Source organism: Onychostruthus taczanowskii, unplaced genomic scaffold, assembly GCF_017590055.1.
Source record: "Onychostruthus taczanowskii isolate IOZ18803 unplaced genomic scaffold, ASM1759005v1 scaffold31, whole genome shotgun sequence".
Classification (NCBI taxonomy): Eukaryota; Metazoa; Chordata; class Aves; order Passeriformes; family Passeridae; genus Onychostruthus; species Onychostruthus taczanowskii.
Genome location: NW_024500461.1, coordinates 6980037 through 7007562, shown reverse-complemented (window position 1 = coordinate 7007562; position 27526 = coordinate 6980037). Strand labels below are relative to the sequence as shown.

At 39.0% G+C, this 27526-nt stretch overlaps 2 protein-coding genes across 6 annotated transcripts in view; one reads left to right on the top strand and one right to left on the bottom strand.

Moving 5' to 3' along the window:
* Positions 1-394: 394 nt before the first annotated feature.
* LOC121338676 (translation initiation factor IF-2-like) lies at positions 395-11239 on the bottom strand. Of its 3 annotated transcripts, XM_041409875.1 has the most exons (3): positions 10603-11239; positions 10193-10371; positions 9535-9803 (listed from the first exon to the last, which is right to left on the bottom strand). In XM_041409875.1, exons 1-2 carry the CDS (start codon positions 11237-11239, stop codon positions 10328-10330), a joined length of 681 nt encoding a protein of 226 aa, XP_041265809.1. In that variant the 3' UTR covers positions 9535-9803; positions 10193-10327. The 3 variants fall into 3 exon arrangements, with proteins under 3 accessions (XP_041265808.1, XP_041265807.1, XP_041265809.1); XM_041409874.1 differs by lacking the exon at positions 9535-9803 and adding an exon at positions 395-666 and having other exon boundaries at positions 10193-11239; XM_041409873.1 differs by having other exon boundaries at positions 9531-9803; positions 10193-11239.
* CDK17 (cyclin dependent kinase 17) overlaps positions 11025-27526 on the top strand; it is a 90353-nt gene continuing 73851 nt past the window's right edge. The window contains exon 1 of one of the 3 annotated variants that reach the window (XM_041409870.1): positions 11025-11429. The gene's annotated coding sequence lies outside the window, so the exon portion shown is untranslated. Of the gene's footprint in view, positions 11430-11478; positions 12167-27526 lie in introns of those variants that run through there. The other 2 variants (XM_041409872.1, XM_041409871.1) reach the window with 2 other exon arrangements.

The window sequence follows — 27526 nt, the reverse complement described above, 5'->3', positions numbered from 1 at the left end:
TTTCTGAATGCCCTTGTAAAAGTCACCGTGATGTCAGAAAAACATTTTATTTTATCTCTACTCAATTTACCCTGCTCAGCACCTCAGGCAGTTTTCTTTAGCAGTTATTTGACATCCACACTATCATTAGTGCACCCTATCAGGATATTCTAGTGCAAAGCACTAAAAAGCATCACGGTAAATGATTGTATCACTCCAGAAGACATTATCACTATAATTTAAAAAACTATTCACAGTGCCTGCCATATGAGTATGTCTTAACAGAATAAACTGATGCAAAACAAATACCTTAATTTTACTTCTCTAGTTTTTGAGAAACAGGAAATACAAAAGGAAATTAGAACATCCAGCACTCTTGGTAATAATTATCACAGGCATTTGAAAAACAGGCACACAGAAAAGGATATGTGCAGAGTCAGAGACTGCAGTGACCTCCCACACTGCCAAGTTCTTTAGAACTACTGAAATTATAAACAAAGTAAAAGCTCTTCTTTCCCAAACAGCCGCCTCGATGTCACTTGTTTCCACATTCCGGCTTCTGTCGCTGCAGCCCACACTTTCTCTGTTGCTAAGTGCTTTAGGCTTCTGCAATATGTTCCAGCAGCTCCCTGTTTCTCTCATATCTCCAAACGTGCTATCATCTGAGAGCAGAATGTCTAGGTTTATCTGACATGGCAAGAAAAAAAAAAAGATTAAACTGTACAAATTACAGATTGTTAAAGAACACTAAAATTTTCCATATGAAAAAATATCTCCATAAACTTGCATGTAATTTCATAACATTTTGTTAGAACATGTTTTCAATTCACAGTAGGATATGTGAGGGATGAGGGCACATTATGGCTCCTGGGAGCAGCTGTAACTAAATCTTGACTGTAAGTGACAATAGCAGCACAGAGCACCGGGTACTTGCAGACGCTTACATCAGTGTTGCCACTGAGCTGTGCAAATAAAGAACCCCATAAATAAATGGAAATCATAGGAAAAGTGGGGGGGGGGAAAGACAATACAACAGTTAAGAATTTATATAATTTTATAATTATATTGGTAAATGTAGACTGTTACGTCTTTCATAATTCTGGCTTCAACACTGGTTTCTTCTACCCTTACAGCAGGCACATAATAGTTTCCACTCCGGAGAGAATGACATTGTCACCATTATTCACGCAGCTATGTCTGCCTTTTTTGTTTTGGTGAGTAGGCATCTTACTGAGTGCAGTTTTCAGCCTATGTGCCTTTACCCAACCTGGAGTACAATTCCACAGCTCTCTCTGTATCCTTGGCTACAGTACCAGCATACCTACAATTGTGATTGCTGGCAGGTTTTGTTTTATGTCTTTCATTCAAGTTAAGATGAGCAACATTAGCTCTTTAACAGTGATTAGAGAGCTGTCTTTAGTGATTAAAGGGCGAACATATATAATTAAGTTGTGTGGGCATCCCCATTGCCAGATACAAGAAACATTCTAGGGTACATTTTTAGGTTAAATTTGGCATTTCCCAAAGCCAGCTCAAGGTACAGGAAAAAATAAGCAGTATTTTCAGAAGAAAGTAATTCAGCACATAAGGACTGGATTGGTAGAATGAAATAGTTGACACTAAGGCACATCATTTTTTCCATGATATATGTTTTGGGGGTTTATTCTCGATTATATTTAGCCTGGTCACTGGAGCCAAACACCTCCGCTATACATGTGTTTCAAAGCTTTCTGAGAAGAAGTGTTAGGTATGTGCTAGAGGACCTTGTGATGATGCAGCTCACACGCTATTTTGGAACCTCTTGTCCCCATTAGCGCTAGGGTGCATGTGGAGCAGGTTGGAAGCAGAGCTTGTTTTCATTTCCTCTTGAAGGAATTTGGTTTGTATGCACCAAAACTATTTTGAGAACTGAAACACCACATGGTAAGTGGAGACAATGCTAAGGTTTTCCTCCAAACCACACTGTTGCTTTGAAACGAATTGCTAATATGGACACAGCCTTCTTGGACAGCTGATGAGGGAGCAATCTGCAGGTTCTGCTAGGGCCTAGGAGAGAAGATGAGCTGCTTTAGACTGAATCCCTTCCCTCCACATAGACCACCTTTCAATATCACTGCAGGCCTTCTTGCTCTTCTATCAGCACTCTGTGTTATTCTTTTTCCCACATCCATTCCCATGTTGGAAAAGGTCCCTGGCCTGCCCCATTCCCACCCGCGTGAAGGTACAGGAAGTGACCTGTGGCTGCAGAAATGATGCAAGCTGTAGAATGAGGACCAACAGCTGCCTGAGACATGAGCATGGAGATACCATAGCCAAAGAGAAGCGAGAAAAGAGTATCTCTAGGGTTAGGTGGGCATACATAGGTTAGTAGAGAGGGGGGTCAAAGCCCCCATGACTTCCAAAGCTCTGCTGCTTTTTTTTTTTTTTTTACTTCATCCTCCTAAAAAATAACTGGCACTTCACAGTACCCTAACATTTCCCTGAAACATAAAAAAAGACCCCTCCCAGTGTCCCCATTTCATATTCTGAAATAGCTCGCTTGCTACTGCTGCAAATTTAGATTAACCACACAAATACAAAATTTCTAAAACCATGTTTCAGCAAGATGCTTTCCCTCTGCCTCCCCACACAGAGGGTAAGAGAAATTCTTGTTAAATCTGTCTGGTTTCTCTGGGTTCCTGGGCCTCTTTTTTGCCTCCAGACATGTTCTTTTAATAACTGTGTGCTGAAACAAGAGGTGTCTTGCCTCTGCCTTCATTCCCTCAGTTAGTCTGTGCCTGAGACCAAAGCTGATAACTACTCTTTTCCTTAATCAAAACCTGGGATAGGATGTTCTGTTATTTGACATCTTAAAAGCTTCTTGTGGAGGGCTGGGGTTAGCACACCCTCCACTCTACCCTAGTGTTAAATGGTCTGCTTTATTTTGAAGCAGAGAAGAGTACCAGTCAAGGCAGGGAATATGCAGCAAATAACAACTACAAAGCAGTGTAGGAATCATCTGAAAAGCTTGCTTCAACCCTTACCACCCAGACAAATTAATGGCACAGCCTCCACCAACCATGTAAGGAGCGACACACAGCCCCTGCATCACTCCAGTTCCCGCTTCTTTTCCCCTGAAGCACTGGTTAAACTAAGCAGATTTTACAAGGCTGTCATGTGCTCCACTTGCTAATAATCAGCTCAGTGTAAATATCAACACATTGCTGCAGAGAAGCTCAAATGTCATTGTAACCGTTCCCTTGAATTACTTCAGCTTTGTGAGGGACAGAGAGAACAAAGGTGCCAGAGGACAAACAGGAACCCTACAGCAAGCACAGGAAAAGCAGGAAGGAGAGAGGCAACACAATGAGAAGAGAGCTGGTAAAGCTAGAGTCATCTGGAGTCTAGAAAAGTAGTGTCCTACAGAGCAGCTACAGATCCACACAAGGCGATACCAGCAAAAAAAAATTTCAAAATTTTTCTATGTAGAAAGACCTGGGACAGAAAAAAACCCAAAACAAACAAACAGGGGCGGTAGTAAAATAGTTTTGAATTTAGCTGACAAGGACCAAAAGCAAGAAGTGTTCACACACTTCATCAACAAGCATCCAATTAAAACTAAACCCAAAAAATAAAGCCCCAGCTGTAAGGGACAGCCATCTGTCATCTTTGCTGACATGCTCCTATCAAGGGCAAGGAGCAAGAGGCAGAAATGACCTATGTCTCATATTTAAGGAGATCAACCTAGGAAGCACTGAGATGTTGTATTGCAGTGCTGTGCTTTCTGCTAATTGCAGAAAGAGACTCTCACCTTCCCTTCTAACTAGAAATGGCTCTTTAAGGGCAGTATATACAGATGCAGTGTATTCCCTGAACTCTATTCTTGTTACGTTACTAAGATACAACTGTTTCTATGGAGAGCTTATTGGTGGGCAAAATAAACTGTTTTGATGAATTATAAAAAAGGTAAATTAATTTTTCAAAACAAAATATTGAATGAAGATAATAAGATTAAAGCACACCAATATGGAATTTTGAGTACATAGCTACCTCCTCTTTTTTTTTCTTTTATTTTTTTAAATTTCTAGTAGACATTTATCCTAAATTCTGTATGGTCTATAAATTGATATAAATTACTATCTGTCCTGCAAAATACTTAACTAATTCTAAAGCCATGCATGTTGTTTGAGCTATAAAATCTCCACCTGAATTTTTGTTTGTTTTTAAAAGGTAAGTATAATTGTGCAGTATAAGTATCTGCATGGCCAGGAATATGCCATGTTGTGAAGGAAAGAGCTTTGAAATGAAGAACAGTAAAGAAGGAAAGAACAAATGAGTGTGTTAAATAAAGCTCACCATTTAATTTTAACATGGTTCTGGGTAACAGCTAGACTCTACAAATGACAACTAATAGATATGTGGGGGACTGTGGCATTCCTGCTTTTTTTTGAGGAGGTTGTTGAGGTTTTTTTGGGGTTTTTTAATAGCTCTATTATTTTATACTGTGCTGAAACAGAACTTGAAATATGCTGTGCTTGACTTAGAGAACAGTTTAGTTGATCAGTCAGCAATTTGGCAAAGCAAGCAGCTACACAAAAAGAAATTGGTGAGGAATTCCACACTTAAATCAATTGGAATTTATGAGTTACCTCTTCTTTTCTTATCCTTGTATCTTTAGAAATTGTTAACCTCATTTGAAGATGCACTTTGGTATTTTCAGTGTCAGAACAATTCTATAGGTTACATACCAGTTTAATCAATTGTCTTATCAACCTTAAATGCACATGTAGCTATGTAAAATTTCTCACTGGTACCTAAGAGGAAGCATTTCTTCCAATGAGCAGATAGGAGCTGCCATCTATATTCTTCTGGTTTTATGCCACACTTTTTTCTCTCTTACTTGGATGGAGTCTTGCAAATTTAGTACCAACATATAAATACACACATGGCTGCCTAAAGTAGGATTCATAGAACAGCAAAAATTAGTTAAGAAAAGCCTGACTGACCTAGCTGTTGCAATTTAAAAAGTTATTACAGACCTCAGCACTTTGTCCCTCCCTTGTGCCAGAGGGTATCCTCCCTAGGAGGTGTGTCAGAAGAAACTACAGGCATCTGACTCACCTGCCTCTATGTCCTCACTGGTGGTTAATGCTACTTGCCACACTATACAGGGAAATAGATATGGTTCTGTCTCCTCTCCCTCAGGGTGTAACAACTTTCTGCAGAAGGGTAGGGCAACTAGCTGGGGCAGTTAAAAAAATAACATCTTTATTCTACCTATCTCCCCTGTATAGTTAAGTGTTGTTAAGATTACAAAATGCCTTTGGCCTAGACTCACAGATAAAGCCCTACATCTACTTCCTTCCTAATTTCCTGAATTTACTTTCTGTTTCTTCTCTCTTGTATTCTCTTTCATCCATCCCAGCTCTCCTCCCATCCCCCTTCTCTATCTGTAGTGCTTGTTTTGTAAAGCCTATCTCCTACTGACATCTCAAAAGCTGCCATTATAAATTTCAAAGCAGTCAGCCAACCAGCTGCCAGTGCACAAAAAACTCCAAAATGTAGTTGATCTGAGCATGCACATGGATCTCTAGAATATATAAGAAAGTCTCTGCACATGAACAATATATCATGTACCCTTGACCTGTGACATGCAGAAAGCAAAGTGTGCAGTACTCAGTTCTCGCTGAGTACTGCCTATGTTTCCCTCAGCTCATTTCATTCTATTCCTAGATTTCCTGTGTCTCATTTTATTTCCAGCATTCACTATGCACACTGGTTCCATTTTCATGTGCCTTTTCTGATACTCCTCATATTCTCTACATCGGATTTTAGTTCTGCTCCCACTTCTTTTATTCCCGTGTCTCTCTACACCTTCCTCTCCAGAATTAAAAACAGAAATTTGAGAATGATCTGGTTTCATCTTCATTGGAACAGCTACCATCTTTGCTAGAACAAACTTAAGTTTTATGTAACAGTATTACAGGAAAGTAATCAGCTGTTATGAATGAAAGCAATATCATTTAAGTCCCAAAACACTCTGGAGAGAGCAACCATTACAATAAGGAAAGACAAGATGTTTGACACCTATAGTCTTGTAACTGCAGGAGTCTCTGTGTATTTTGTGCTTTAATTTCAAATCCACTAAGTAGTTCGAATTGGCAATGATACAAAGATTCTGAGACTCACTGATGGCATTTCTAATCAATTCAGTGAATAATGACTGCAAATTTCTATGAAGCAATTTACTTGCCATGAAGAAGCTATTCGGTCTGAGACACTGAACCTGCATGAAAGAAACAGAGAAAAATAGGAGCCTCTTCCCCTGCCATTTCAGCTTTCTGTTTCACAAAGGGAGAATTGTATCCCTGAATGGTACCTGAAAGGGACAAGCAGCAGAGGTGTGCACATACAAGTGACCAATTTTCATTACCTGCAGATCTTCATTGTTTTGCTCAAATTCTTTTCCCCACCTTTAGTCTCCAACACAAAATGTAAACAAAATGTTAAGAAAAAGAATAAAATAATCTTTCTTTCACTAGGCTAGAGTATTATAGTGATGTATTGTCCAAGGCACAAACCTAATTTTTAGACAATTACAGAAAATACCTCACCATTTTCTATCTGAGCATAGTAATTGACCTAGTTGAAGTAGGCTTAATATCTTTTGTTTTGAAAAGCAGGATGTCCTGTCTTTCAGAGCAGTAGTAGAAAAATAAAGGAGTGTCTAGTGTTTGTTTGCAAACCCAGGCAGAACTGTACAAAAAGAGTCTGTCTCCATGCTATTAACTTCATTCTACAAGGACTAAGCTGACTCTTGCTGAAGTCAATGGAAAGACTTCATTTACATTAGCTGGAGGAATCTCCATCTGGAAGCAAAAAACAGTCAAGAAAAAACAAGCAATTAAACTAGATTTTCCACTTAAGCAGTGCTCCAGATCAAAAAAATATACACAACTGGTAGATACTTTGTATGTACAAATACCACAAATGCCAGATATAAATAAAAGCATCAATTCTGATATTGTAAAGATACTGAAATCATTAACTACATGACTGATAAATATTCTTCAAAATTTAGAGATGCAAGGTGTGATGAAATGAGAAACAATATTTAAGTAGCATTGTAACAGGATATTGTGATGTTACATATAGGAACTAAAAGGTTTAGTAATATAAAGGAAGAAAACAGTGACAATATGTCATATGTATATGTCATGTCATATATTACAAATATTTACATGCTAAAAAATTGTAATATAGAGATAGGAACTAAGCATAGGTAATGTGCTTAGTCTTCTAGTAATTTCTACAGCAGTTAATCAGTCTCCAAACACCTGTATAGCTATGCAAATGAAAATCTCAAGTGTAGATAATGAACATCCCACTATTTTCAGTTTGATAACTCTTTCCTGCTTGCCAAAAACAAGGTTTACAAGAACAAATAGTAACTTTCCACAATGTGCTTATGTGAAATATAGACAGCTAAAGCAAATTGCAACTAAAACAATGACCAGCTATCAGTTACAGAAATCATGGCAGAAATGGCTACAGCTCTTCTTAGCAGAAGTATAGCCCTTTTGATTCTTTCAAGGGGTACCTCCTTCGTGTTACTACTTCCTGCTTCCATTCATCAGAAAGGAAGGGGTTTGGTTGTCCCGTGAGGTAATAGAATTGTACTGTATTTAGCCTAGAGGCCTTGTACTAAATCAAAGTAACCTGGAAAATGCTTTATATGAATATCAGCCTGATGTAAGAAAGCAAGAAATTATCTTAATTTGATTATTTTAAATGGATTGGAGTTTTGCATAGGTGGAAGACAATTATTTCAGAAAGGAGTGCTGCACAGACTAACATATAAATAGCTCGTGCTGTGAGGAGAACAATAGCCCTGTTTCTTTTCTCAGAGCACAGATACAATTAGTTAGAGGATATTGCATTCTTCAGAAATTCTTGGCATCCAATAGAAAAAAACAATTGCATTTCAAAACAGAATATTGTATTTGGAAATCATTTCCTCTTTTAATAACCTGCCAAGGCTTTCAGTCCTTCCCCTGCAAACGAACACATCCCTTGTAGTTTAGCACAATGCTTTCCCACACTGCTGCTGATTGCGAGGTCGCTGACTCCTGATGCAGTGACACGGAATCCTGAGCTTGCCTCTTGGCAGGGAAGTAACTGCTTTCCACATACATTGTGTTAAAATGCATGTTTCTGTAGGGTTTCCATCTACCGTTACATGAACTCCGCTGATTTAACTCCCATACTTTTACTGCCACAGAATAACTACATACTTTTCTTGAAGAAATGTAGAGGTAAAGCCAAAATGTTCATTTTCAAAGCAGGAAATCTCAGTCCCCTGACAGCACTGTATTCCTACTGCTGGATTTAGATTCTGATGGCTGATGTAAATTTCATCAGATTGTCCAGTGGCAATAATTCATTCCATGAAATCTGGGTGTATTCCATTCTAGCTGGATTAGAGAGAAGACCTATTGCACTCACCAGCCAATCCATCTTAAAACTAGTTTAAAATATTAATCATCATGGTTAGCTAGATGGAAATATGATTGATTGCTACATAATCCACTAAATAATAAAACAAATCAATAGCTATAGTTATAAAACTAGACCCATGGGATAAATCAATCAAAACCAGTGCCTACATTTCAAACTTAAGTCTATCACTCTGTCTTCCTTCTGCATTGTCTTTTGCCCAGATGTGAAAATCTTCATCTGAGGTCATGAGGTAGTGGCACATACAAAGGCCAAATGGGTATCAAGTGTTCTACCATTACAAATTCTTCCCTCTTAAAAATTAATAATTCTCCCCATTATAAGTGGAAACCCCTAAAATACTCTAATTACACTGCAATCAGTGTTGACCCCTTATTTCTTGGGTGACTCATCCTAACTGCTCATTTTTTAAGTTTCATCCTTTATTTGCCATAATTACTTTTCCTGTAATAACAGAAGTATCAACAGCAGACTTTTGAATCAAGTAAAATGAGCATATTTTACTGATACTTTTAATATATAAAAACATGGCTTCATAAACTTCCAACCCACGTTCTCTCTGTACTTCATAGGTAGAACAGCATTTACTTGGATGTGCTGCAATAAATGGACATGCTGCACTCGTTACTGTGCTGTCTCAGAAGCTTGTTTTAAAAATCATGCACATAATAAACTTGCACACTATCATTTCTAATGTTACTACGTACCCAAAATAGCCTTCAAATTGAATAAGATAAAACAAAACATACATCATCTAGTTAGCATTCAAAGATCAGGAGAACTGGTAGGTCTAGCAGGAACTGGTAGGTCCTGAGCTTTAAAGGAGATCTGTAAGGGGTATCTTTGCATTACCAGAAAGTTCAAAGCTTGAGTGTCTGCTTTCTCTGTGTTATTAAAAATCCCACAAGTTTTGCAAATGTAAGGTAGCTATCCTACATCTTGAAAACATGCAAAAACACCGTGGTAATCATGTTTAGTCTGTATAAACAGAACGTTTGTTTCTGAGTCATATTTACTTCTTTTTATTGTAAACCGATTTCACTAGAAATTTACATCAGCATGGGCAAAGCGAATTTCTGTGCATTTAAGAAGTGGTTTCATGCTTGCACTCCTTTTTTAGGCAAGAGCAATTGACTTCTGTTTACTGGGAAACATACTTGTCTGTATTCTGGTTTGCTTGTGCTGTTGGAAGGGTCAACAGAGCTGGAAGCAGGGGAATTTTCGGCTGGCACTGCTCCTGTGAAGGCAGCTCCCTCTTGGCCCTACTGTGGAGAAGGCCTGGCTTGAATAAGCTGCACACGGAGTTCCTCAAGCTCAGGGGCTTGCTTCTGCAAATTAAAATGTACTCTAGTCTCCACGTAGACACAGCATAGTACAGACCTGCCTGCAGAGTGAAGCAGTTTTGGCCTCACTCAGCATTCACGGGAGTGTGGGGAAGCTAAGACCCATAACCCTGGGCTGCATGAAGATGGAAAGGGCCCCATGACACCGAATTTGAACTGACAAAAGCAAGACAGCAGGAAGGCAGCAAGGATCAGCAGATGTCCAAAGGGAAAAAAAGCAAACCATTTTCCAAATTCTGGCCCAAGTTTACCTATGCCCTGGTACTTTAATTCAAAACCATGTCGCTAAAATCAGCTCAGACTTGGCCTTCCTGACAGATCTTGTTCTTTGTGATGGAAATGTGAAAAAACATAGTGCAGAGCAGCTAGCTCACCTTCTAGGTCTCCTTCGGTGACACACAAAGCCTAAGAAATTCAGGGCTGGAAAGGGCTCAGAAGTGAGGAAACACAGACTGGATCGCTGAGGGGAGAAGGATTCTAAGCGCAGGGAGGCAGCGCGGCTGGCGCTGTCAGAGCGACCACAAGGAGGACAAGGGGGATGGTACGGGCACCGCTGAACGCAGGAGACAAAGGAAAGAAAACACAAGAATAAATACGGAAAACATGAGTTAGAAATTGATCAAAAGAGACACCCGGCTTCCCTTAACTTCGGTTACTAATGTGCCAGCCGCAGCAAGGGGGAGCAGGGGGACGCCTCAGAGATGAGCTAAATCCCCCTGCAAACCCAAGAGGAAACGCTGCCAAGGAACCGGTAAAAATGAAGCGAGCAAACGCCACTTTCTACCCTGCCCTACACGAAACGGCTCGGGGAGACCCCTCGGACGGCCAGCAGCACGCAGGGCCCCGGGTCGGCTTCCCGGGAGCCTCTGCCGACGAGACCCACTTCCTCCCGCGGGAGGAGGCGGCCGCGCAGGGCCGCTGGAGGATCGGCGAACGGCAGCAGCGCCCCACTCGGCTCGGCGCGGCCGGGCTCCCCCGCAGCGGGGAGGGCGGCCCAGAAAAGCGCTGCGGCAGCCCCCGCTCCCCGCGCCGCCGCTCGGGGCATTCCCCGCGCTCCGCCCTGACCCCCCCGCTCCCCGCGCAGCCGCCGGCTCAGCCGGGGCCGCCTCGGCCACCAGGTGTCGCCGGCGCACGGGCGTCCCCGCGGCCCCTCCTGCGCCCGGAGCCGGCGGGGCTGGCTCAGTGCGAGCGGGCGGAGGCGTCAGCCCGCAGCGGGGACGCGCAGCCCAGCCCGGCTCGCCTCGGCTCGCCCCTTCCTCGCACACCCCCGCGGCCCGGCTCGGCTGACGCTCTCGGCACCGCCAGCGGCCGGCCGGGCGGCTCCCGAGCACGGCCTGCGGCCGCTCTCCGCTGGCGGCGGCGGGGAGCCGCGGCGAGGAGAAGGCTGCCGCTGCGGCGGCGGCGGCGGGGGGAGCAGCCATGTTGGAGCGGGGAATAAAGTGACTTTCCTCGGGGAGGGAGCGCGGCCGGCGGTCCGGCGAAGGCTCTCGGGCGGCGAGGGGAGGGGGGGTTCGGCTCCCGGCGGCCGGATACCGCTCCTAGGCGGAGGAGAAGGGGAAGGAGAAGGGGCAAAGGAACCGCCCCCGGACCCGCGAAGCTCCGGCGCTGCTGGTGAGTTGTGGCTGCTCATTGTCTCCCGGCCCAGGGGTGCGGGTCCGGCTCGCGGCGGGGTGTTGGCTCTCGGCCTGCGGTGCGTGGGACGTCGGGGGGGGTGAGGTGACAGCGCGGCCCCGGAGCAGGCGGGAAGTGATGGTGGTCGTGGGAAAGCTCCCCTCGAGAGGGCCGGGGGCTGCCGGAGAGCCCCGGGCGCGGGGAGCGCCACTCGGCGCCCCCGGGCAGGGTCGGGCCGGGCTGCGGGGGATTTCCGCTGCCCGGTGGCGGCTGGGAGCGGCTCCGCGGGGGCTAGGGGGCAGCTCCGAGAGGCTGAGCCCTTTGCGAGGGGGGCCGAGCGAAGCCGGGCCGGAGGGGTGAGCCGGGGATGGCAGCCCCTGAGCACTGCCGGATTTTTTGGTGATCCTGCGTTCGTCACCGTCCTTTCCCCGCCGCCTCCTCCTCTTCAAGCGAGGCAGCGTTCTCCTGACAGCTCTTCTGCTCGCAGCCTCCGCACGTATGACACATCGCTCCTATTGCAGGTCTCCCCCCACACGCACACCCGAAATATGTAGGTTTTAGTGCGTGGCATAAGAGTTCTTCTGCTCTGAGTTTTGAGTTAGAAGGTGACAGGATACGTGAACATTGTCTGACCCTGAACTTCTGTGAACTCCTCCTTCCCCTTGCTCGCTCCCATATGTAATGGCTTGAGACCAGTGAGAGCAAAATGGTTCTCTCGAAAGGACGGGGAAAATCAGGTGGGATCATGTGTATTTTGTATTTCTTGCAAATGTATTACGCCCACCCATGCCAATACCATGTTCATATGAGTGGATTAGCTGTTGTGCTAGAAGAATGCTGACCTTGATCCCCTTTGTCTCTCCTGCAGCAATTTTGGTAGCTGGCTCTAGTTGTTTTAAACTCATTGCTGTCTTTGGCACTTTGCTAATGGTTGTTAACAGTGTTATGAGTGTTATGAGCAAAACGGGGCTGACTTACAATCCAAACTCAGTGATATAAAAAGCATCCATTTCTTTTTTTCCTTTTTTTTTATTTTGGTGAATAATTTCTTTTGTAATTTAACAGAAGATCAATAGCAACTTGTAGGTATCACGGTATAGATACAAGAGCAAGCCTGGTTTGACGTTCTTCCATTACTTCTCTCCTCCCCGCACTTTTTTGTCATATTAATTGAACTGGAAACTATGTCACCAAAGGTTAAATACTGAGAAAAAAACACTCATTAAATTAGACTTAGTACCAAATTCAGATTTGTTTTTCAAATTAGAATTGGGAAAAAAAGAAGTAGGTGATCTGGTATTTTATGTGCTTAAGATGTTAAAGAAATTGCCATATTGCTTTGTTATAAGAATTCTGTATATTCACACACAGCTCTTGTTATTTACATCTGCCCTTCCGTAAGTGACATGAGAGAGGCTTGTTTTGAATAATTAATGTAGAAGTAACAGATATGAAAACATAAAATCACATGTCTGAATACATGGAGAAAATTTTCCTTTAAAATTGTTTGTGCTTGAAAGAACAAACTGAATTTAATTCTCCAACATAGATAAACCATTGTAATGTTAACTTGGCATTAAAAGGGCCACTTAAATTGGAAAGATGAAAGCTTTTTTTTTTTTTTTTGGCATAATTTACATACTGCTTTGACAATAATGAGTCTGACTTACAAAAATCTTTAGGAAGGATAACGCAATGAGGTTCATACCTTTTATTTGCATGTTGTGCTGTGTAGCTGTGTGTTTACCCAGGATGGAGCTCTACACAAATCATGAGGTGGGTTCTGCCTACATCCGTACTGAAGAGTTTGCAAATTAGAGCCCATGTTGTCTGAAGCAAATTATAGTTTGAATGTGGGGAGTCATTTATTTTGGGCTTGGCTAAGAATGTAGCGCATTAATTGATCTTTTTAATATGTAAAATGCCACTAGCGTGTAGTGAGATACCTAATTTATAATTGCAAATATAATTTAAATTGAGAAACAGATCATGGCTGTATATTTCCCCTCAATGGCTCTGGCTTCAATTTCTGCCTAACACTGCAGTGTGTAAATATGGTATAGCTTATGACAGGGATGTTAAGATGCTCATTCTGCATGTGTTACTGTCACAATGTGGAGCTCTTACAGTAAAAGGATGCAGAATATTTTGAATGGCCTAGTAACATCCAAATCTTGTAATTTCTTAAATTACTACCTGCTGCTAGGGGGAAAAAAACCAAAAAACGAATGTTATACTCATCTTAATAAGTTTCTGTCCAGCAGTATGTTTGAGTAATTGCACCTAAAAAGTGCAGTTGGGAAAGGCTTTGTTGAAGTCTTGTTCATTGAACAGTCTACATTAAAATCTTTCCGTGAGTTTGCTCTTGACCCTCTTTTCGTGTTAAGTGGAAGCTGTTGATATTCGCCGTACAAATAATTTTTTATTTTTTTGTCCAAGAAAGCTAATGAGCTGTATTTTAAAAAGTTGTGTGTACTAGTTGTGTCTTTATTGAATGCATTATGTGTTATAATGTGAAAATGGACAAGATCATGTCTAAAAATCAAGATCAATTATTACAAAGCTTTTCTAGCATAAACTCACTAAATGTGGCTTACAGTTCTTAAGTTATCTTAACTTTTTAGCTGCATGCTTTCTAATGCTTACTCTTTTTTTATTTCTTCAGCAAGCCTTTTATAGCTATTGAGGCAGCTGGACACCACTGTAATCGTAGCAGTTCAGAATTTTATATAATACACTACAGCTTCAGCATGTAAAAATGCTTCTAAAATGCCAAGTGTTTATATGACAATTATAGTTCGCATCTAAAGAACAAACTAAAGGAGTGTATTGTTGGCCATCACTGCCTTATTTTGCAATGCACATAATTACAGCAATGGCTTTTGCCTTCTTAGTCTAAGAACTGGGATTTGGGGGTTTTTTTGGTGCCTGTTCACATACTGATGTAGCAACTTGGATGATAGAGGTAAAAGTATTTTCTATTTACTTATTTTAATCATCAGACAACAATTAGCTTGTTACAATAAGTCTAGGCCTAGGGGCCTTTTAAAACTCTGAATATTTTATATTCTGTTATTTATTCCTTTTGGGCCCTGATAATGTTTTTCCCCATGAAACAGAGCTTTCTCCAGGAACACCCAGTAGTGGTGTGGGATGTTTTTTTTTTTCCTGTGTATTTTATGAAGAGTCATGATGCACTTTTGACAGCTTTTATCTGATGAAGAGTGAAAGTTAATGCTTGTTTGGATAAATGACTTTTTATAATTCTATACTGAATACAAATTCATAGATACTCATTCTTTACTAACTCGGTGGATTGGCAATTCTTCCAGAGTTGTTGGTTTCCTGAACTTCTTTGAGCAGTGATGTCAACTGTCAACAGTTTAGTAAGAACTGGCTCGTTAGAACATGTACCAACAGCAGTTTGAACCACTGATAGTCATGAGGAATAGACAAGACCTGTACTTGAGCTGATTTGCCAACTTGGAACACGAGAACATTGGAAAAGGAAAGAGTTCTTATAATTCTGTGATCGTGTAATATAGAAAACAATGAACATAATAAGTGCATAAATCAGGTAATTTTTGTTGAATCAGCTTTTAATACATCAGTCCTTGGATAGTAAGGCTTTAGCCACATCCTTGGAGACCATTATAGTCTGTACCTGGCTGTGTTATAAAACATCATAGACACATTGATACTGGAAATTGTTGCAGCCATGCTTTATGGGATATTTGGGCTTTTGTGGTGTAGTGCTTGCTTTTAAAGGATTAGAAATGTCATTCACTAGGAAACATCAGTTTATTGGGGTGCTGTGCCTAAGCATGGATGGCGGAAAAAAAAGAAATGTGATAGAGTAGCATTTGTAAATGCATCAGTAGAGGAAACAGCTGTCAAGTCACATTTTAATTTTTCACATAGTAAGACAGAATTAGGCAAAATGATTTTAAGAAGACTGAAAAATACCAACTTTATTATGTTTTTAACTAAATGCTGAAAGGTTTCTCTGAATTTCAGGACAATTTTCTGCTTGCTTATTTCAGGAATACATTGAAAATGCAGTAAACTGAAGGACAGTTGTATCTTATGTTTTGATTATGACCTTTTTGTATTCTTTTTTTATTTATAATCTCTGGAACAACTAGTTTTGCATACATTGTGATGATCGGGGCTGTGTTATTATACCAGAACAAAGAAATGACATGTCTTTCAGTTGCACTCCTAGCTACAGTTCTTGCCTATCTTTGATTTTAGGTTGAACTTCTTAGAGATTTTGCGTAAGTGAATGTTACTCTGTGCCCTCTAATCATATTTCATTTAATTATTATCTGTACCTCGTAATTGTACTCTCTTCTCTGACTGCTGCTGTTTTTAAAGGTTTGGTAGAGTTTCACAACAGTCTCTGATTTTTAACATCTGCATTTTGTCAGCTTCAGTAAGGACAGTTGGAAGTATCCTGGACTTTGAATTTGTGTTAAAGTTGTCAGAATCATGACATTCTCTTCTTTACTTGGTTGATTAGAGCATTTTGCAGGCATGTAGCTGTACTGAGACAGTAATATCATAGTCAACTGTCCTAACCTGTATAGTCTTTTAGAAATGTCTTTTCTCAAGTATTTCTGACTTCCTGTCATCTTATGATATGGAAGCGTCTTTGTTTAGATGTTGTTCAGGTATGTGCAAGGTGTCTTTATACAGCAGTCATTGAAGTTAACATTTTGTGACGTTTGCAGTTACTTGGTGTTCACTGAAATAAGTATCTTTGCAAAATATGGATTACTAAGAATTATCAAAGGGGGATATTAGTCATCAGCAAAACCATTGTCCTCTAATTGGGAGAAAACTGTTTGGATTAAAAAGTTACGGTCTATAGGCTAGTTTACAAAAAGTGTAAAGAAGCCAGTTTACAAAAATAAAGAAATTGACACTGAGATCAATTAATATGATTGATAAGAAAGGCCAAAGTCTGTGATGAGGAAAGCCTATGCTGTCACCAACTATTACAATTAGGTGTATTTGAGGATGAAATTGTGTTCTAAGAGAGCCATTAGCCAGTTAGAAAAGCTGAAGAAAATGTAAGCATTTGAATATTCTTAGAATGAGTTGATGTTCATTAAATACTGCTATATTCTTAAGTAAACCAGCTGATAGTCGTATGTGGTTCTGAGGCATTTCCTAAGAGAACCTGAAGGTGTTGAACAGCTGGCACTGAAGTTGTGAGGTAGGAGTTGTACAAGTTGGTAGGGCACTTTCTGGAGTGGAGATGCTGGTCATATCATTCAGTATGTCTCAGAACACTGAGAAAGTATGTGATTTTAGCACAACTAAGGTTTCTTTCAGTGGTTTTAGGAGCTAGTTATAAGCATAGTAATGGATATTGGTAGAACAGGAGGTTAAGCAAAGAAAACAACTGTTGCTCAGCATATATTTATAGAGGACCAATCTTGTGAAACTAATGTCTGGTTCTCTTGATAAGATTAAGTACTTCACGTGGTAGGTTGTTGATATTGCAGACAGGCGTCACTGAAACTTTTTACTTGGCTCTTACGTGGCATTTGCATTATGGAACTAAAATGATAGATCAAATGACAATATATGAAATGGTTTAAAACCCACTGGATAATGTGAATCAAGTGGTTGCCTATAAATAGTTGCAGTTACGTAACTGTGTGTGATGAGGGCTCCTCATCGTCAAAGTACGTTGGTGAAGAAGCTCTGGGAAACCTGCTCAGTGTCAGCTGTTGGGCATTGCCACTAATAAAGTGAAAGTCTGTGAAAAGTGCTCATTATTTCTGTAGCTCCAGAAAATAGGGAAAACAATAGATACTGAAGAATGGGTCATTAGGGCAGGATGGATGATTGGAAAAGTGGCAGCTTCCTGTTTGTTTACTTTATGCAGTATTTTATATCAGGCTTTAAAAGAAAAGATTGAATAAGTGTATTAACTTTTAAAATAAAATAGTTATGTTTGATAAGTAAATTAAATATATGCAGCTATTAATATTAGCTGTTAGTTTGGGTATTTTTTCTGTAAAGGTTTGGAATAGTTCCTCATGTATAATACAGAACAGATATTAGGGGTTGATCTGCATTCAGTATGTGGGGTTTAGGGAGAGCTTTTATTTTGAAAATATAGTAATCAATAATATAATTAGTAGTACACAGGAGGAGGGAAAACAGTTATGAAATAATAATTATATGTTATATTTCATCAGTTTTCTGTATGTCTTGAAACGAAGTTGAGTTTCTCAGTGTATCTTTCATAAATATTCTCTGTAGGCCAAAAAAGATGTGGCTGTATGTAATTTAACTGGGAAAAATGAAAAGGGATTTTTTCGGTCTGTCATTGGTTTATTTCCAGTGCATCTTCTCTGTCCTTTTTCTTTGTCGAGATCTGGTTGTTATAAACAGTAATAAGTTACCTACGTGTGCAGGGAGCTTATTGCCTGCTTAGCTGCTGTTTAGTCTTAAAGCTGTCTCATAAATATTGTACTAAATGGTTCAAGCATCTGCTTCTAAAGCATGGGTCTATTTCATAATTCACCTTATTTATGTTTGCTCTGAAACCCAAATATAAAACTGAAGACTTCCAATATGACTATGAGAGACAAAGCCTGGGCTGCTGCTGCCCATGAATTAACTTATTTGCTCCACAGAAGAGTTCAGCCTGGCATAACTCTGGCGCTCCCACTCAAAGCTGCAGTGATTTTCCTCTTTGCTGGCTGCTGCTCTCATCCCCACATTCCTGCCTTGGTACCAGCAGGTGTCTTGTGACTCTGTCAGGGAGCCTGTGCAGGTTACCTTGTGTGTTTGGCTTCAACGTTACTTTCATGTTTACAGGTAAATAATAGTCACTTTCTGCAGCATCAATGGAAAAACAGCAGTTTGTCATTATTTATTTTTTTAAATATCCTGAGCAGATGGGAGGGGAAACTTCCTGTGTACAGAGAGGAAAGGAGGTGCTCAGCTGCTAAATATATCAATCATATATGCTGCATTAAAGTCTTTTAAAAATCATGTTTAAAACAGCAGCTCAGAAACTTACTTTGGTACTGGGTAAGAAGCGTGGAAACAATTACTGATACATCTTATAAAATATATTCTTAATTTTTAGTATGAGTACATGTTTGAGGTGAGAGTTATGAAATGAAATAGGATTTTTGGTGTAGAAATAATTAATGTTGGATGAAAAACATCTAAGGAAACTAAAAATTACATTTTTTTCTTGCAAATAATATTTAAAAACTGAACTAAAAAAGCTGAAAATGAACTACAGTAGGAATTTGAAAATATTTGGAAGATGCAACAATAAAAAGATTACTTAACTGTAGTATTCATATTTTAAAATGGGCCCAGTAGTAGAGTTGTGCAGGGTTCTTGTTTTGTTTCTGAAGATTTGAACCTCGGGAGAGATGAGATCGTTGGCATCACTGAAGCCACAGTTTGGATTTAAATCACTGAAATTTATAGTGAAATTTACAGTCACAGTGGTCTTGAGGATAATGACCTGTATAATACTCAGTAAAGCAATTTTAGAGGCAGTTCAAAAAATGTGAGATTTTCCATAATGTTTCATTACCTTTGTAAATGTGATTCAGTAGGTTATGGCAAAGAAGAAAAATATTTTGAAGCTGATGCTATTTACTTTCAGGATTAAACAAGATAAAGAGCTTAACAGTGTTCCCATTTGCACAAGTCACAGTATTTTTAAACCTGCTGCTTGTAATTCTGGGTTGTTTATCAGGGAATACAGTTAACCTAAATGTCTTTTGGAGGCCTGTTTCTGATACATCTCAGTATAATTCTGAAAATCAAAAATGTTTGATCCATAAGCCAAAAAATAGCTTTAAAATGTATTTAGTCACAAGGTGGCCTTTGGTTATTAAGCATAGTCTTTTTTTTTTTTTTCCTCTTGTGGGCTGCATGGGAGAAACGACATAATGGTGTATAGTAATTAGTTTCTTCAGTAGTTATATGCCTTTCTTCTTGAATTGTGCAATTTTAGTATTTTAGAAGCAATACAAAGCTGATTATGAGTTCTGAAGATAGGGATTTGATATGCTTTGGTAGTCATCTTAGTTACTAATACTTAGTATTTTAAAGTGTGTTTGAGTATGGTTTGTGTATAAAGTGTTCAGTGCTGTTAATTAAGTGTTCTGAGCCTTTTTTCTTTAAAAGGGACTTTTTTTTTTTTTTAATTGCTCCTGTTAGTCTTACATAATAAGTTTTGGCTTCCTGGTAGTTGTGAATATTTCTGGTAGTGGAAGAGGTAGACATTAGTTGAAGGATTTAAGTCATTAGTTGGTTGTCACTGTTAAAAGTTAATTTGGGCATGAATGGATAGCTAGTGATAATTTTCACCTCTAGCTGCATCTTAATAAAATACCTATATTCTTCTTAATCATCTGTTTCTAGTAATGGGTAGATAAAACCTGAAATTTTTTTCAGTAAATAAATTATTCACATCTAAAATATGAATTATGCCAGATTGACTGATTTGCATTGTGCCTTCTTTTTAAATGTGTATCTCTGTAACCAGTACAGAGAAATGGTTCAGAGGGTAATCCAAAGATTTTAATGCAGAGCCACCTCTCTTTCCACATTTACCTTGGAGGGAGCCCATGAGAACCATTGTTTTTGTAATGCAGCATTACAGTTTGAGTTGAATTAAGTGCTTATTTCCAAATCATTTTTGTTGCATCAGTGAACTGAAGAGGTTTTCACACCTGTTTGCATTACAAAGTTGATGGTGAAGAAGGAAGAGAGAGACTGGCTGGGGGATGGAGCCAAGCATGTTCTTACTGGTGGGAAACTGTAAGATGTCTCCAGCGCTGGTGTGATCTCTTAAGTGCTTCAGGTACCTAAAGATGATCAGTGTCAACTCACACCCCCTTCCGCTTCCCCCACTTATGCATTTAGGTCTTTCACTACGTAAGCAGTAAAACATGCAGATTTTTCTTTATTCATCACTGCTGCTGGCAAGTGTTTAGCATTTTAAAATTCTAGTCATGTGAGTAGTAGTGATAGTATATTTTAATATTGAAATAGGTTCCCGAATGAACTGTGTTAATGCTATGTCTTCTGGCAATTTCAGAAACTAGGATTGCAAGGAGAAATAAAAATGATCTGGTTTTTTGTAGCAGGAGAACCTTGTTCTCTGAATATGTGTGCTCTGTGATAAAGTAAGACAAGTAAAGATTTGAGCATATCTTACACCTGCAGCTGATGTTCATTCTTGACTTTTAAATTATACTATACTGCATTAAGTTAATGGTAAATTTACATCTTTACATGATTGGATTGTCATATCTGCTTTTGGTAACTGGAATTGTATCTTAGTTCGGAGTTTGTTGTTTGTTTTGTGTTTTTACTTGAAAGATAGAATGTGAAATTTTCTTCTGGTTAAATTTTGAGAATGATTTCCTTGGATTGGTTGACATTATATGCCAAGTTCTATGCTAGTTTAGATAAGTTGTTGAAGGTATTTTAAAATGTAACTGTAACAGGTTTTGTGTAGTGACATTAGACATGAAAAATAGTGCATCACTAGCTAAAAAAGCATGTAGGGATGGGTTATGTCAATTTTTTGTTGTTTAGTTTGAGGCTTCTTTAAGATACTTTAAGATCTTAAGGGTATAGGTGCTGAGAATGCTTCGAAAATCAGCCTTATTGGAGTTGTCTGCAGAGACCTGCCAATAGAAATAATACCCTGACAGTGTCTGAAAACCTAGTAGCATAGATTTTAGTAAATATTTCTGAGAAGAAACTACAGGAGAAGCAAAGACAGTGTATGTATAGAATACTGCTAAGCCACCTTTATACTAACAGAATGGCCTAGTTTTTCCTGTTTCTATGGTTAGATGTTATCTTGCTCTCAGTCTGTTTATACCAATGTAAATGAATCTAACCTGGATTATTTCATCTACATTAATGCTTTATGTCTCAGTGTAGTTAATTGCATGGGGCCTCTTCAGTCATATCTCATACAGAATTAACATAATATGTAACCTTACTGTTTCCAGCCTGATCTAAAACACAGACTTGGAAAACAGCCCCGTTAACTGTCTTATATAGGGAATATTTCCTCTTAGCTACATTTGATATGCAAGGCTTCCAATAGTAGGCTGTTAAAAAACCCACCACAAAGGTCTTTGTCACTGAAGGAGGAAAAAAGCCTGAAACGTCTGATAAAGCACAGGAAGCAAAATTGTTGACAGAGAAAATTCCTTTTCAGTATAGTCATTTTTATGAGAAGTGCCACTCCCCAAAGGTAATATATTTAACTGTTAGTGGATCCTCATGACATAATAGATTTTTTTTTCCTCTTATAATCAAAGGTTTGAAAGGGATTAAGAAAACCACGTGGGTTAATTTTCTTCCAAATTTTTTTGTGATGTTTGGCTCTGTTACTTGTGCTATGTTCTACACTATAAATGTTTGCCTCTCTGTGATGATAAGAGGCTTTTGAAAAATAACATGTTCTGTTTTGTGCAGAAGTGGGAGACATTTATGATGGCCTTCTCATTTAACTCCTGTCAAAGCTCCTTCTACAGTGTGCACAAGCCTTGCTTTTTCTGCTAGGTAGTAATATTCCAGTTGGATTGACTTATCATGGTTCTGTATCAGAAAGTCTAGGAAGCTTTTTGATTAAGCAGTCTGAAATACAGAAAAGCTGCACTGTTTTACAGCATAGAGATACTATCTTTATTTTTAATAATATCCCTTTGCCTGCTTCAGATGAGTAGCTCTGTTGTATTTTTGAACCAAACCTTAGGGTTAGCAGTGGTTTTATTGGGTAGCAGAGGGGACAGAAGGCGTCAGAAATGGGGGAGGGAGTGCTTAACCAGGACCAAAAGAGAGCTTTTCAGGTAGGGCATGATGTTCCGTGCACTCATCCAGAATCTGGTATTACTGGAGTGTGTTCGCCCAGGTTTTCCTTACTCTTTTCTGGGTTTGGATACGTATGTTGCACAGAAATTTATTTACTTAAATAAATCTGTGAGATGAGCCATACGAATTTGTACTGTTATAATAAAGATGGAAACTTGTACCTTCTGATGAGGGAAAACCTATGTGTGAAAACAGTACAAGATTGTCCTGCAGAAATACTTAATTCCGTGTCACTTGGAAGTGCTACTTAGGGACAGTCTACTATTACATTGAAGGGGGTTTTATCTTGAATTTTGTTTTTTAAATGGTGTTCTAGCTAAATGTTAATTTCAAACAAAAGGAGGAAATATTATTTATATTAAATGTTAATTAAATTAATAGAATAGAGAAAGGCAGATGGATAGAAAGACATTCTGACCTTATAGAAATAGAAAGTATTTAACATTATATTAAGCATTAGTAGGCCTTTGTATATTTCACGTAAGGAGTCTGAAAGTAACTCCAGTAAATGTGGATTTAGGATTTTGGATTATTGAAAATCCTATTTATGATGTATTTGGAAGTGTTCTTACTTGAAAGGTGCCCTGAAAGTTTCAGGTATTTTCTTAGTGAAACTTTCATCCATATTGAGTGGAGGAGGTTTAAAATTGCAATTTTATGCCTGGGTGAAATTTTTATATAGCAAATGAGATGTAAAGAAAGGCAACCACATATTCTTCACACATGCAAGAGCATGTTCTGTCAGCAGTTTCTGCAGTTACTTTTGTTGCACACTTCATGATTAGTTAATGTGTGTTGGGCATGTTATAAATGCATGTCTGGCATATCAGAATATGATTTATACTGTGTAAATCATAAATACTTCATTCAGTATTTTTGCTGCTCATTATCCAGAATTGTCTAGCAGCACTTGAGAGAGTAAATGAATTCTCCTAAGGCCTAAATGCTGTCATCAGCAATATCTCCATGTTTACATTCTCAGCTGCGTGGACCACTTTTTGAAATTACCTGCTGTGCGAATAAAGAATATTAAAGTCTTTGTCACGCTAAAGTAGAAGTTTAATACAAGCACTAAATAAATTTAAAATACTGTTCTTTTCTGAAAGAAACTGATGTCTTAAATTTAGATATCCAGTCTCAAAACAGCAGATGATTAAATCTAGTTGGGTTAAAGAGAAAGTTGCTTTTAAACAGCTTTTGGTCATTATTCAAAATTAATTCTTTATTTTAAAGGGGGAAGTGAACTTTCTTTGTATGAAATGGTGAACAATGCTAAAATTAACGTCATCTGTACCATGTTTAACAAAATGCTGCACCTTAATTTAGTATCATTTAAGAGAATAACAATATCTTATAGGTGATTTTATTTATACAATCAGATCGACGTAAGTAATCTGAACTAAAATCCAAGTTTGAGTCTTTTTCACAAGAGGTCGTGTCTCTCCAGGAGCACGGGTATCTGGGAGTGGTATTCCTGTCCTGGAGGGTATGAGACTGACTGGGTCAGGGCATGGTGGGGACCAGGCTCTTCATAGCCTGGCTGTGCCATGGAGAGTGATGTGGCTACCATGGCTTCCCTTCTGTCATCTCATTTAACATTCACATAAGTCATAACATGAGCTCATAACATTTGCTGCAAAGTTCTTTCCTGTATATGCTCATTGACTTAAGCACTAATGTGTCAGACTGCTGTTCATCACACCTATACATTCCAAAAATGGCACATTTTCAATTTGTCCTCCAAGATGCTCTGCAAAGTGCATGCAGTGTTCTACAAAACAAGGGGAAATCCTTAGGTCTTTTGGTTGACTTGGTGATTAAATTAGGTAATTCTCACAGAGGATACTTTGTCTCTGGTCAGAAATGAAGTGAAAACCTGTTCATTACAAGCCTTATTAATAAAAACATTCATTCTACCTTTACACCTAATGCATAATCTCATCTTGTTTTAATAAATGTCAGCTAGTGTTATACATAATTCAACTGTTTGAACCATTTCTCAATTATCGTAATAAATTGTGAAATAAACTATGTCAATACTTTAAGTCACATCCAGGAAAGCTGGGTTTTGGGCTTATTGTGCTGTCTTAAGGAAATACATTCAATAAGAATTTTTGGTGGTGGTTTGTAAAACATGAATTGCACGAGAAATTAAGCTTCAGAAGTGCATTGAGCCGTAGATAGAGTAATACTGGTTTGATAGTAACAGACTCTGATCGCTATTCTTGCTTTTGTTTTATTGTGAAGTACCAAGGGGTTCAGCATGGTATTTACAACTGGATTTGTTTGTTCATCTGAGAATGGAAAGTTTTGCTTTAGGTGTCTTGCCAGTGTCTGTGACAGGCAGTGTCTGTTTCAATTCTTTGCCACCTCTTAACTGTAAAGAAAATATAGTAATATTTATTTCAAAGGGCTGATACAAGCTATTTCAAGTGTTTATAAATCCTCAGGTTTGGCTTACAAAATTTTTTTGCTCACTGTATATGCCAGCTGCAGCAGGATGCCACACATGTAGCTTAGTTATTAATCTTTGGATTCGGGGGTTTTATCTCAAAAGTCTTATACCAAATGAAGGTTTACTACTGCATTTTGATATTTTACATCATCTTTCTGGGATACTCATGAGCCTTTATAAGGTTAATTTTCTTTATATTGGAATTTCTAATCAAGTAAAATTATTTCCTGCTTGACTTTTGTACTTGTTTATAACTCTGTCATATTTCAGTAGTAAGCAAGAGTTAGTCTAGTGTGGAAGTAAGCAATATACCTGGTTTGTGTTGCTCTGTTGTAATAGATTTCCACAGCATGTAGACAGTATGTGTAGCAAGAATAGGCTTGAGAGTTGGTTCCAACTTGACTTTGTAAATCAGATCTGAATATTTAAAATTCAAATTTAATGATAAATACATATTTCAAAAGCAAATCAATGGTACTTGTGTTAACCCTGTAGAGGGGAGATTCTTTGATAGAATTATAGAGTTTTTCATTTTAAAGTGGTTAGAGTGATAAGTAAGTGTGGAAGGTGGATGTGGGGGAAAGGGCAGCTCATATAGATCAGTCAGTCTTATTCCTAGGGCATTGTGGCTCTGTGTGTGGCACTGACATTCAGCTTGTGAACCCTGCTGGGTTTTTTTTTTTCTGATGATATTTAATTTGAGACAAGTAGCTAATTTTAATTTTTTGTTAAATCCAAAGCTTAAAGCTTTTTCTAGTAGGTTATCAGGTAGTTGGATGTTTAGTTACTTTACTTTGGAAGTTAACTATGTGACTATTTAAATTGTTCCATGTTGAAGGGGGAAGTTGCTCTTCAGGCATAGCTTTATCAGCTGCAGTATAAATGTATCTGCATGAGTGCTGTCCTCTACATGCATCAGGGATCTGCAAGCTGCATGTAATTAGGTTTGCAGGCTCAGTATTTTTTTTCCTAGTCTCTCATACTTAGTGAAGTTCTTCAAGCTTGCTGCAGGTACAGATTAATTCTCAGGAAGGTAATTGATCTGTACCTACAGAATTTTTTGTATATGGGAGTCATACCGTCTTTGTTCCAAGGACCGGATTAAAGTTCATCATGGAAGCATATAATGGGGAATTAGGTGGTGGGAAAAGAGGTTCCTCTATGCTTGCTTTGTTTCAGATTTACTTTGGTAACGTTCGACTGTCTTTGCTTTTATACTGTCAAAATGTCATTATTTGGATCTTTCCCAATGTTTTTATTCAAGTGATAGGAAACAGAAGGGAAGGAACTAATTGGGATGAGTCTAGGAAACATGCTCTGAATACACGTACAGCATTTGTGCTTTCTTATCCAGATTTCCAGCATGTGAGATATGTGATGGCAGAGGCATCATGGGGAGTCCAAAATGTATTTTCATCCCTACTGCCAGTAAAGCAAAGTGTGTGTATTTCTCCTTGGTGAGATTCTCTCAAATTCTTCTTTATGAAGAGGATCTTGTCTTGTTAGTTCATGAGTAATGGCTACATCCTACTATCTCTTTTGTCAGCAGAGGGTAGGATTTCCTCCTACACACAGGGAAAAAAGAGAAAATTAGAAAGTGATAGAAGCTAAAATCAAAGTAAATGTGAGAACAAATAGGCCAGATTAATCACTGATTCTGGAAGACAGCAGTTTTTTCTTTAGGTAAGAAAATCACTCTCTTCTTGGTAGTGCTATCTTCAGGGGGCCAGGCAACACCTCTGTTGCTGGGCAGAGGGTATGTGCATGTGTTGATGTTACACATTTGATTAAGGCATCATGGAAAACTACCTGCAGTTCTGAAGCACCTATGCCTTGGTTGCTTCATTGCAAGAGGCTAAGGCACTTAAAAACTTAGTAAAATCTTAAACTGTGAAAGCTTATAATTCTATTTGTGCCTCAGCATAATTGTGAGGGTAGTATAGGTGGCAACAATTTAAACAAAAGCATGAGGGGAAATAGTTTGTGGTGGATTGTATATATTTTTCATTGTTTTCTGTGTACTGCAGTCACTGCAGCAGTGATACCTGAACTGGCCATGGAGTAATTGGTTATGCACATTGCTACTGGCAGAAGCCTTTCATTGGAAGTGGTTGCAGAAAATGTTATAAAATTTTCTATGAAGTCTTAAAAGCCGCCTCCCTCCATGACTTGAAGTATTTTATTCCCTGCAGGTTAAAAACTTTTCACTTTTCAATGTTCCATTTAACTTCAACATTTTGAGACTGGAGTCAATGGGTTTTTTCAACAATTAGTCTGTTTCATGATCTGTGACAGTAAGTGGTCAGTTTATTTCCCCCTCACCCCAACTATTTGTTATACGATTTGACATACAGTCTAAATACACAGTAAAAATAGTCCATGTCACACTGAAGTTGAGATGTTTGCTGAGGCAGTGCAAAACAAGGGCTTGTTTTAAAACTGTGTATTTTATTAGATTGTCAGCACCTGCTATCATATTACAAGTTTTCAAATCTAAAATGAAAGTATTCCACTGTCAGTCCTGAAATATGCAGTATCAAAATGTTACATGAGGAGAAATATTGGACAATCCTTTTGATACACCTTTCTCTCCACTGTTGTTACACTAGTAGGGTTTTTTTCTTGTGGGGGCAGACATCTTAAAGCATCCTTATTAGGGATGAGCTTAAATGGTCACGATCTCCATTTGAATCATTGCTGAGAGTTATGTTAGAAAACAGTGTGGCATTGCTGACACTTTATTCTACTGAAT

Coding starts and splice junctions, on each gene's coding strand:
- LOC121338676 (XM_041409874.1), bottom strand. CDS start 11,239: ATGGCTGCTCCCCCCGCCGCCGCCGCCGCAGCGGCAGCCTTCTCCTCG.